This window comes from Amphiura filiformis, chromosome 13 (assembly GCF_039555335.1).
Source record: "Amphiura filiformis chromosome 13, Afil_fr2py, whole genome shotgun sequence".
NCBI lineage: Eukaryota > Metazoa > Echinodermata > Ophiuroidea > Amphilepidida > Amphiuridae > Amphiura > Amphiura filiformis.
In genome coordinates, this window is record NC_092640.1 from 25,337,599 (window position 1) to 25,349,955 (window position 12,357).

Below are 12,357 nucleotides of genomic sequence, written 5' to 3' on the forward strand. Positions count from 1 at the left end.
GGTCACCCCCAATGATCCACTCAAGAGTATTATACACCGTGTTTGGCCATAGCTTCTGTCATATTCCTGCTTCCCTGTATTGGTCACCCCTATGATCAACGCAAGAGAATTATACACCGTGTTTGGTCATAGCTTCTGTCACATTCCTGCTTCCCTGTATTGGTCACCCCCCATGATCCACTTATGCAATGTGTTTGGCCATAGCTTCTGTCATATTCCTGCTTCCCTATATTGGTCACCCCCCATGATCCACTCAAGAGAATTATACACTGTGTTTGGCCATAGCTTCTGTCATATTCCTGTTTCCCTGTATTGGTCTCCCCATGATCCACTCAAGAGAATTATACAATGTGTTTGGCCATAGCATCTGTCATATTCCTGCTTCCCTGTATTGGTCACCCCTATGATCAACGCAAGAGAATTATACACTGTGTTTGGCCATAGCATCTGTCATATTCCTGCTTCCCTGTATTGGTCACCCCCAATGATCCACTCAAGAGAATTATATAATGTGTTTGGCCATAGCTTCTGTCATATTCCTGCTTCCCTGTATTGGTCACCCCTATGATCAACGCAAGAGAATTATACACCGTGTTTGGTCATAGATTCTGTCATATTCCTACTTCCCTGTATTGGTCATCCCATGATCCACTCAAGAGAATTATACAATGTGTTTGGTCATAGCTTCTGTCACATTCCTGCTTCCCTGTATTGGTCACCCCCATGATCCACTCAAGAGAATTATACAATGTGTTTGGCCATAGCTTCTGTCATATTCCTGCTTCCCTATATTGGTCACTATTGTTACTATGCGTTGACGTTGAACGATCGTATATAAGACGCCTGCAGGATTATTAGCGGCCACAACGCATAGAGAGACGAACGAGAATCGGACCCCCAAATCCGGTCATTTGTCGGACGTTGAACGATCGTATATAAGACGCCTGCAGGATTATTAGCGGTCACAACGCATAGAGAGACGAACGGGAATCGGACCACAAATCCCACCGAATCTCCTGCCGGACTGGTGATTTTCCAACGGATAAAATATTTTTGTATACGGTGATGTTCGTTAACCCAGTCCGTCGTAGTGTGACAGAGCTATTAGCTGTCAACAAGTGACCACTAATTCAACAATTATAATGAGCAATTATCTGACCAGACAGGAACCAAGCTGGGTATAAGGTGTCCAGGCACCTGCACTGTTAACTAGGGTTAGTTTATACCATCACTAATTGATGTTGGGAGTGACACTAGTGGGGGGGGGGGGTTAAATACCAGTCATTGGGGTAGATAGTTGCTTTGGTTTTATACATTTTGGTAGAGCAACTGGGCAGTTAGTAGTAACAATTATAATCAACACATTCAGAAAATAAAGATTGAATTGAGCCAGGGAACCCCTGGGATTGAGTAATCAGTCTTTTTATTATAATTGTTAAAGGTCATCTGAGCCTGAGGTGGAATAAGTATATATTGTTGGATTGTCAGAATGTTCAAAGTCATGTCATAAAACGTAATCACAAAGTCGTCTGAATATAGATTGTTGGATTGATGCGAAACTCGGTGGATGTGATTTTCATTGATCCCTTTGTTTGTACAAGTATAAATTAAGTATAAATTAAATGTAGACCTATTTAACACACATTTTTCAATTTAGCTTATAGTATGTCATTGGTGGTATTCGTGGTAACAACATTTCCAACCCGGTTGGTTGTGCATGTGCTACACACAAAAATTACTAGCATTCCAAGTACTTGTCAATGTAAAATTATGAAACATGAATTTCATCCATGGTGTTGTCTTTTTAAAGACATTTCTTGTTACTTTATCCGACGTATTGCTTTGTCGACAACCACTCCTCCCTACGTCATACATAAATTCTCCAAGCCACATTTCCCTAATATGAAATTTAACAAAAAAAAGTAAACGAAGTTCGGCGGAGGTGGGGCTCGAACCCACGCCGCGCCGCTATCATACATACAAAATCGCCCTACTTCAAAATTCCAGAATTTCGACAATTCCAAGAATCTGACAGCAAGACCGAGAATTATCTTACCAGCGAAAGACGGATGATCTGCTAGTATTTATAATTTCTTTCTTTGCAGGCAACATGACTGCTCATATCGAATCAGGGTGGTCGCCAACCTTTAATGAACCGGTGAAATATGGTGGTGGTAGAATATTTGCATTCCAAGATGAAGTTAAAGATACAAGACCAGGTAGGTCTACTTTGAAAATATCAAGAAAATAAATAAGTTCTTTTAAAATTGGACGCAATTATTATATGGTAACATCAGAACATGGGGAAAATAAACGATTTTCATTGGATATGTAACAATTTTTTGTTATACCCGGAACAATATTGGCAGACCTATGTATGCGGTTTAAGGTTCAAAAGGTACCTATATTCTAGCAATTTGCCAAATATCTGAATGATTAAAACAAATCCAGATAGCTCAATCGGCGAGGCGCTAGTGGTGCTTGAGTGATTGACGGTACAAGTTCGAGCCCGCAGTGTCATTATTTCTGTTCTCGTGAACATCTTTGAAAAAATATTGAAATTCCCATATATAAGGAACTTGCTGCTAATTATTCCAGTGTATACCCGTACGAAACTCAGCCAGGCAGCTGATTTTGGTTGCTCTGGTTATGTAGACATCAGACTGATTAAGGTTCTGCGCCTATATCATGTGTAGCCTATAGAGATGCATCCCTAAATGATGCCATGGTTTATAATTTGCGCTACAGTGTCGGCGAATTCCTGTAAAGGGAGCTTAAGCTAAGACTGGTGGATGCATGTGCCTTTTTTTGTATTTCTTGCTCTTGCGAGCATTTATTCACTTGCAAATAAAACAACACATTATATGAAGACACGCAAGATAACAAAATAGCATACAACTACACACCGGTACTAGAGAATAAACAGAAATAATGAGTTTTCAACTCATCAAGGGCCAAAAATACTTGAAGACATACCCCATTTCCACAATCATATTCATGATATTTATAGTTGAGAAACGGATCCCATTTTTTAAAATGAATACGGAGCTTAGACTTTCTCTGTGCGCAAAGTGTTCAAGTTTGATAGCATCCACCAAAATATTTTTAAAACCATTAAAGGCCCTTTCAGTGATTTCACAGGAACATTTAAAAAAATGGAAATTTGTCAGAGTTGCTTAGAAATAAAGAATAAGTCTACAGAATTTCATTAAACCACTTTTCCCCTGAATACATCGACAAATTAGTCAAAAACAGAAGTTTTAGAAAGGTTTTCTACTTCAACTCAGATCGACTCGAGAAAATCGAGATTTTCGTACAGTGCGCCACCAATCGACTGGAAAAACTTCCTAGTCCAGTGTTTCTAACACGGGGAAGTAGAGTCTAAATTGATTTAAAACAGACGCTTAATTTTTGTAGTAGAAAACAAAATAAGCAATTAAAGGTCACCGAGGCAAACTAACGGTCAATTCAAATATGAAAAACAGTTAAAATTGTGTATTTTGTTTAAAATAGTAGCTACTAGAGCTACTGATGTAATAAGTAGTAGAAACAATACGCAACGCGTGTTGGTACGTGGAGAGTGAGCTTCTTTCGATCTCGAGTCGGACTTTTTGTACTGTCAGTATCAAAAGTCCAGAATCATGCAAATGCTTTATTTTGTCTAAAATACACGGCTTTCGACCGAACCACTAGCAGGCTATGTTAGCACATCTATGCCAATTACAAAGGTACCAAAATCTGAATTTTGATGATTTTTACGATCGTCCGGATGAGCAAATCACTGAATGGGCCTTTAAAAGAAAGTCTAGCCTGAACATATCTGCATTATTTTGCCTCGCAATAAGCATACTTTGGTTCATACTAGTGACTGACAAAATCAATACATGTGTCTAAAAAAACACCTTATTGTATTGAAAAAGTTAAGATCTGGCATAATATCAAAATGCAATTGAATGCTTCACCAGAAAGAGTTCACTACATATCACAATCTGCAAATAAATGAAGGATGGTTTCCTTCTAGTTCTGTACTCGACAAAATTGCACTGATCATTGTTTGTTAAACCAACTTGTATAACCAATCATTTGTTGGCAGAATATTATGCGTTATCCTAAACTGTAGCTACATCAAATGTAATCTTAAATGGCATAATAAACAACTCATTACATTCATCAACAGTCAAATTATATTTTTTCTGCAGCGAGAATTGGCTAACAGGTTCTGTTTTGATTCTATCAATATACCACCAATTCACATCTTGTATGTCTGTGGTTTAAACAAAAGTTAAGTGTATTTGGGTGTGTTTCCTATATAATAAATAATAAAACACTCACGAAGTAAAGAATGTTAGGAGGATTAATCCAGGTGACGTGACCATACGTGACATGTAGGCCCCTACTCAAGAAGTAGCCCACACTCAACACAAAAGTTGATAACCATGCGTGTTATCAAATATCGCGGAAAAGGGGTATTTTGTTTACCAGTATAGGGAGGACCGCACCAGGGACCGCGAAATCGGCAAAATAGGTGTATTTAATTTGTACTGTCCGCGAAATGTGGATAAAACATTATACCACCAATTCACATCTTGTATGTCTGTGGTTTAAACAAAAGTTAAGTGTATTTGGGTGTGGTTCCTATATAATAAATAATAAAACACTCACGAAGTAAAGAATGTTAGGAGGATTAATCCAGGTGACGTGACCATACGTGACATGTAGGCCCCTACTCAAGAAGTAGCCCACACTCAACACAAAAGTTGATAACCATGCGTGTTATCAAATATCGCGGAAAAGGGGTATTTTGTTTACCAGTATAGGGAGGACCGCACCAGGGACCGCGAAATCGGCAAAATAGGTGTATTTAATTTGTACTGTCCGCAAAATGTGGATAAAAGTGGAACTTTTAAAAAAGGCCTTAGTTACTTACAGTCCCGGTTGGTTTCGTTGCCCTACCGTAAAACCTCGTCTACAAGCATATAGAGTGTTTGCATGGGGTTCATTCAAGCATATCGATATACAAGTCCCTTGTTGATAAACATTGCGGTCAACTCATCTATAGACGAATCCCTCAAGATGTTTAAGGGCGCCCTCCACTTATAGCTGCATGTATCTTTAAGTTATTTGCCAAACGTGCAAATAATTGAAGACTTTTAGTAGAGGTCATGTTTACGTTATTTTCCAGGATATGTACCCAGCAAACACAAAACATTTGACAGAAAACGTTTTATTGTCAGGTTATAAAGGATAATGAACGTTTTAATAAAAAAAAACATTTTTGAAAACTTGATGCAAAACATTCTAACATAAATGTTATTTTAAGAGTTGACAAAATATTTCGTTTGACAACATTTTTAAAATGTTGTTGTAGTGTTTTTTATGTTGTTGCAGCTGTTTTTTTCATATAAAACGTTTTAAAAACGTTTTTGACCTTTAAATGTTACTAAAACGTTTTGAATAAAACCAAAATGTGTTTATAACATGTCTAAAACGTTTTGTGTGTGTGGGGGTGTGGGGGTGCGGAGTGTGCTTGGTAAGCGAGTGTGCTACAATATAATGAAGTTTTTCGGTATTACGCTATGTTTTGATTCAGTTGATAATTGGCAAAAGGCACTGGCCCCTGGGCCTACTATTCCTATCATTGATCTTTCGAGATGGATACGTGAAAACACAAACAAAGACGATTACGTCATATTCAAATTAGACGTTGAGGGTGCAGAATTCGACATACTGAAGAAGATGCTGGAAGAGGGTACATTCGACTGGGTTGATAAGTATGTAAACATATTTTTTTTCATTAAGACTAGATCTATCTTAAAGCACGCCGACTTTGTTCCTGTCTCTGTATACGGTATATCTCCAGAGCCAGTACTAAACTGTACATAAACTCCTCAACAAAAGTTTGGAAAGTTTTTTCACGCATCTATATCTCAGATTATTTAACATGATTATGTTCATATCGTGTTGCATATCATTGGATAGCTACTTAATTCCCCTTTACAATGACACCACATTTGCCCGGGGGGTACTCAAGTTTGGTTTTGGTAGGGACGTGCCGCTGAGAATTTGAAAGTGGACCCATAAATATACCAATTTTTCAAGAAATTTGGACCCATTGATATACCAAAAGTCAAAATCTTCGGCCGAATTTAACCCAAATTGTCTTAGTTTTTACAAATTTTCCCAAACTTTTGGGAAAATTTAGAAAAATTTGGCTAGATTAAGGACACATTGGGCTATTTTCCGAAAAAATTGAGAAAATTTTGAAAAAAGGACCCATTCATATACCAAAATAGGCTTTGAAAAAGGGGTCATTGATATACCAAAAGGCCGAAAATGCTACCCATGTTTGCGGCACGTCCCTCGTATGGTCATTTGTACTGAGTACCCCCCCCGGCACATTTGAAACAATCGTCTTTATCACGGCTGTGTACGCGTCTTGTGAATGTATAGTGGGGTCTCAAACAGAATGTGCCAAATTGACCATTATTCTGTGCTAAAAACCCCTATCAACCCTCAATAGTAGCAGGTGGAAAAACTACACGCAGCCACAACAGCCATGCACCTCCCCTCAGGCTGTGGGATGGCATTTAATTCTTCAACACAACCAGGATTCGTCAGCGTGGAGAAGTTGGCTCAATGTCGTTGCATTAGTATGATTAGCAGGAGTATTAGCACGCACAGCACGACCAAGCTGGTCCCAGGCCAGGGCCCACAGGTGCTCAATCGGGTTGAGGTCTGGGCTGATGGCAGGCCATTCCTGTCTCTCTATACTCCCATATTCTGTGGGTATACCCTGGCTCTGTTGGGGCGAGCGTTGTCATCTTGGAGCCCGGAGGATTGCATTAGGTCCCAGATTGTGAAGATATGGGATCGCAGCTTGCTGCACAGAATAATGGTCAATTTGGCACATTCTGTTTAGACCCCACTACATTCACAAGGTATGCTCAGCCGTGAAAAAGCTGATTATTTCAAATATGATGTCATTGTAAAGGGGAGTGAAGTAGCCATCCATTGTTATATCACTCATACATAAATTCTAGACAGTTCATTGGTTGATTACCATTTATCATTTTTACTATCACCCTCTCCGTGTGATAGTCTTTACCATCATGTGCTCTGCCGTAGTGCGCCTGCGCCAAGCCGTGCGCTGACTCTTGCACTCGCCGATTTAGTTATGGGGTGGACCCCATAATGTGAAGTATATCACGGCAAAACATGGTGTTGTGTTGATGAAAAAATGTATTTCCTACCTTAAATAGTAATTAAGTAATAGAATTTATGCATGAGTGATATAAAACAAATATTAACTGTCTTAAATTCGTGTAATGGTCGAAATATAATCACTCGGTGAAAGATGTATTGTTCCATTCCACTCGACGTTCCGGCTCGTGGAATGGAACAATACATCTTTCACCTCGTGATTATATTTCGACCATCACTCTCATAGACAGTTAATATTTGTATAATATGCAACACGGCATATAAAACATGTCACAAATAATTTGAGATATAGAGGAATCCAAATTCCCGCATTCCTACACCTGACTAGCAGCCTTTAGTTGGGTGGCCGTCGGCTACAATGCACTCAAAATGTGAAATGATTCGGCCTTGGCGGAAATTTTAAACTGCATTCCATCTCCCGTTTTACACCTTCCGCGAAAACACAGGTAGACAAAAGAAAGATTAAAGTTTACAACACAATACAGTTCCCTTCGACAAAACACACAGCTGGTCTATTCATAATAATCGGATTAACTACACGCGGTATCTATGCATTGATGTACTTGCAAACAAAAGGACTATGTATGAATAGATGCGACGGGAGTACCTGCGGAATTATCTCCATTATATATATTATTAACTATTATTCTATTAACCCTCCTCGTCCTTGCATCTTCTCTAGGTGTTAGGCGGCTTTTATTTGCACAATTGGACGCTCAAAACACCAGTTTGGTGGTGCTAGCGGCTACCCAAAGATGTCCGACCAAATCCTGACCATGACTTGGCTCGTTGGATTCGTCTATAGTGTGATTTCAGTCACTCCACGTACCGTGTTGCGAAGGTGGAGGAGACTAAAGCTGTATTGACGAACACGCATGCGTTAAAAATGATGTAGCCTAGGTCGAACAATAGCGTGACGTAGTTCCCGGCATTGTTCCTATGTACTTTCACCATAGAGTAAATTCCTGGAGTGGGCTCAACTCATTAGCATGAGGCGCATTGATATGTAAATAGCGTATTGTTATTCAAATTTGTGCCCTGGCTTATTGCGGGCGGTAGTCATGTTATGCAGACGGGGCCTGCATCCATGCCAAATTGATAAGTGAATACGTATAATCACCTTTCTTTATTAACTACTAGCGGGATACCCGCGCTTCGCGCGGGTCCCCGCTAGATGAGTAAATGGGAGCGATCACTAAAACAGGAGGAATTACTGAAAAGGTAGAATCATTGAAAAGGTAAATTTTATTTTTCTAAACCTGTTCCTTCTTGCATTTCCATTTAGCTTCTTTCTTTCTTTCTTTTCAGTTTCTTCTACATGGGTCTAGTTTGTTCCCATTAAAAAATTGCTCTTTAGCTTGGGATTTTCCGTTTCCATGTTATTTATTTATTTAGGCCTAACCGCATTCCCATTATTTTCTAAATCTGTCCTTTCTTACGTTTCCCATTTAGCTTCTTTTTTATGCTGCTTAGCTTGTGATTTCCCGTTATTTATGTTAATATATTTAATTCTGTTTTCATTATTTTGGCTGCTTAATTTTTCTTATATTTTCTGATTAGTTTTTAATTTTAGCTTTTTTTTCTTACGTTTCCTGATTAGTTTCTTTCTTTCCTTCTTTCTTTTGCTCCCGTTTCATTTAGTAACCTGTATAATACCCGTATCTTTTTTGTCTTCCCTTTCTTTTCTTTTTTATTCATTTTATTCTTTCTTTCTTTTCAGTTTCTTCTACATAAATCTATTTTGTTCCAATAGATATATGCTGCTTAGCTTGTGATTTTCCGTTCCCATGTTATTTATTTATTTATTGAAACCCGTTCATATGCATTATTTTATAAATCTACCCTTACTTAGATTTGTCCTTTTAGCTTTAGGTGATTTTTTCTATTATTTTGTTCCCATTTTTCATATTTCCTGCTTATAAGTTATAGCTTGTGATTTCCCGTTTGTATTTAATTCTGTTCTCATTATTTTAGCTTCCTTTTTTCATGAATTATTTATTTATTTAATTATTCTTTCATTTTTAGGTTCCTTCCTGCCTCCCGTATCCTTACGATTTTTATCATTTTGGTAATCTCTTAACCAAACCCATTACCCCTTTTTTGTCCTACTTTCTTTTCTTTTCTGGTACGGAAAGTTGGCCTATGCATATGCGTCTTCCTTTTATTTATATAGATTTATTTATTTATTTACTCTAATCCACAACCCTGTACCCATAACCCATCCATAGTAGGCCTACCTTTTCCGTTTTGTCCTACTTTCTTTTCTTTTCTATTTCTCTGGCACGGAAAGTTGGCCTATGCATATGCGACCCGTGCGTGCGAGTCACATCCCTTGTACGCCAACGCACTAACACCAACGCGCTGCCAGTTAGTTACGGTACGCGCTACCACTGAGTTTTGACAATAAAAAGGCCCGGGAAAAAATTCCGGTTTTACCATATTTGTTGACCGTTTTCAACCAAATAAAGTGCAATGCATTTCCCGTATATATTCCTCAATCTCCGGACGATTCATAGGCCTAGAATAAATAATGAAATTGTACACTGACTGTCTGCACCCCGGGTCTCCACGCAGGCACTATCACCACTCTAGACTACCAGACCACTGTTTCCTACGTTACCTTAGTGATGCCGCAAAGACCTGATTCACGCGTCGTAGCCTTAATTTCTTGGCTGCCAACCTTGATGCAGTGGCGGTAAATGGGGCGCGTAGATCTGCGTAGGGACGAAAAGCTCGTAAGATCATTATTAAATTATGCGCTGTTGTGCATCTAGATAGCCTGAATCATTTCTTGGCCACCTCGCAGTTGGCAGAAAACGGGGCAATGTTGCTCTGCGTATGGTTTTTTAATGGAAATATTATTACGCGGTTAACTATAAGCTGGTATATTTCGTATAGACGAATCCAATTTCACGCATTCCTAACAACCCTTATCTAGAGTTAAGGCACCTTATGTGGGGGTTGGATGCCTTTTCTGTGGTTTATGTTCCTTATTAAGGGTTAAGGCACCTTATTTGGGGTTTAGACTGCTTTATCTGGGGTCTACGTCGTTTATCTGGGGTTACGGCGCATTATCTGGGGTTTATATGCCTTATCTGGGTTTAGACTGCGATATGCTAAGGTTAAGGCATCTTAGCCACAGGTAAGGAACGTAAACCCAGGATAAGGCCGTCTAAACCACAGATAAGGCGCCTTATCCTCGATAAGGGATGTAAACCCAAGATAAGGCAGTTTAAAACCCATATAAGAGACATGAACCCCAGATAAGGCGGAAATGACACACTTGTGCTTCTGCTCTCATTCAAAAATCACATTTACGCTCTACCAAATGGGGCCATCTTGGATTTCTGGGCAAAAATTATGTTGTAACGTCAAATTAATGTCAGATTCGGATTTCTCGGGGTCGACTTACCGGAAAAAGTGTCTTTGTACACGATTTTAGGTAATCTGGTTCAAAACTTATTTTTTTCAAGATGGCGCCGGCGGCCACCATCTTGGATTTCTGGGTAAATATGAGTTCGTAATGTCAAAGTAATGTCAAATTTGACATCCTTGTGGTCGACTTGTCCAAAAAGTGTCTTTGTACACGATTTTAGGTCCTCTTGTTCAAAACTAAATTTTTCAAGATGGTGCCGGCCACCATCTTGGATTTCTGGGTGAAAATTATGCCGTAATGTCAAACTAATGTCAGAATCGGAATCCTTGTACTCGACATATCCGAAAAAGTGTCTTTGTGCATGATTATAGGTGCTCTGGTTCAAAACTTAAATTTTCAAAATGGTGGCGGCGGCCATTTTGGATTTTGGCCTCTAGCAAAAAATGCCGGGATTTTCGCGAGGGACATGGTGGCTAATTTGTTTCTAAATGGTCCATAGAAGACGAATCAATCGTCAAACCTTACTAGCCAGAGAGTGGTCACCAAAGTGAACTTTTTCACCTAACTAACCTATACAGAACGGTGATTTATGCTTTAATTAAACATGCCTGTACACTTCCACTGGTTCGAACAGGCTCCGTCTGCATGCCATGACTAGCGCCATCTATACGAGCTGAGGCCAAATTTAAATAACAATACGCTATTTAAATAACAGTGCAGCTCGTGCTAATGAGATAGTGCCGTTTCCTACCAATTATTCCATGACACAGTGTCATCCAGCTATGTCAAAGCAACAATGGATCTTAAAATGTTCAAGGACATTGATTTATTCGATTTCCGGAACACGCAGACTGTGACCAATCAGAAGTTGGTTCATTTTGGTGTTGTGTATGCATTGCTGAAATGGCACTATGATGTGAAATTCTTTACATACATTTAAAAATACTTATTCACTCCGGAAGCCAAGTACCAATATGTCTGATAATTGCAGATTGATAATTATTATCACGCAAGGAAACGAATAGAAACACACATTCAAAATGGCGCCAAACTGGAAGGTCGGATATGATGTCAAATATTTTCTGTACTTCAAATTCTACATGTATTTCATACCTTACACCTGTCACGCATTTCCTTCGTATTACTGACAGCAAGTCCTTATTTCGACATTACTATTGCAAACAGTCATTTCCAAATTAATTTAGTAGACTTTCTTTGAAAAACATATCACGATGCCTGATGGGAAATGCCTGTCCGCCATTTCATTAAACCGGATCGTTTTCAAGTGTTTTGTGCCCAGATGTATTGGGGGCGCGCTATACTCTCATTGAACAGACAAAGTTCGTAAAACTAACGGCGTCAGTATTCGCCAACTTGATCATGGGGTCGAATATGAATTATTCATAATGGTTCATAACGGATCGATAACTGGCCTCATTTTCTAGATAGCAAACCAACGGGATTTGTCATTCGTTTGCGTGCTTGATAGAACCAGGGTTTACTTTAACGCACAAAACACGCGTATAAATTTACGCGTTCAGGCACTTTTCTGACTCCTTCAAATCCATAGTCCCAAAGTCCAATGCGTACAAAATCTTGAAAACGTACGCGTTCAGATATTGCACGATTTGAATAGAGAAACACCTGATATTGTGCAGTTATTCTCGGTTTTTGGCATTTAGGACCTAATAGTCTAATAGCCAAGAGGGGTTCACGAGCACCCCCCTTATAACTAAATTCTAACATGAGTTTTAGCACCT

General features: G+C 39.1%; 1 protein-coding gene across 1 annotated transcript in view; it reads left to right on the forward strand.

The window, feature by feature from the left end:
- Nucleotides 1–2,110: 2,110 nt before the first annotated feature.
- LOC140167526 (uncharacterized) overlaps nucleotides 2,111–12,357 on the forward strand; it is a 44,889-nt gene continuing 34,642 nt past the window's right edge. The window contains exons 1-2 of the mRNA XM_072190831.1: nucleotides 2,111–2,219; nucleotides 5,591–5,771. Coding sequence (XP_072046932.1) covers nucleotides 2,111–2,219; nucleotides 5,591–5,771 — 290 coding nt within the window. The remainder of the gene's footprint in view (nucleotides 2,220–5,590; nucleotides 5,772–12,357) is intronic.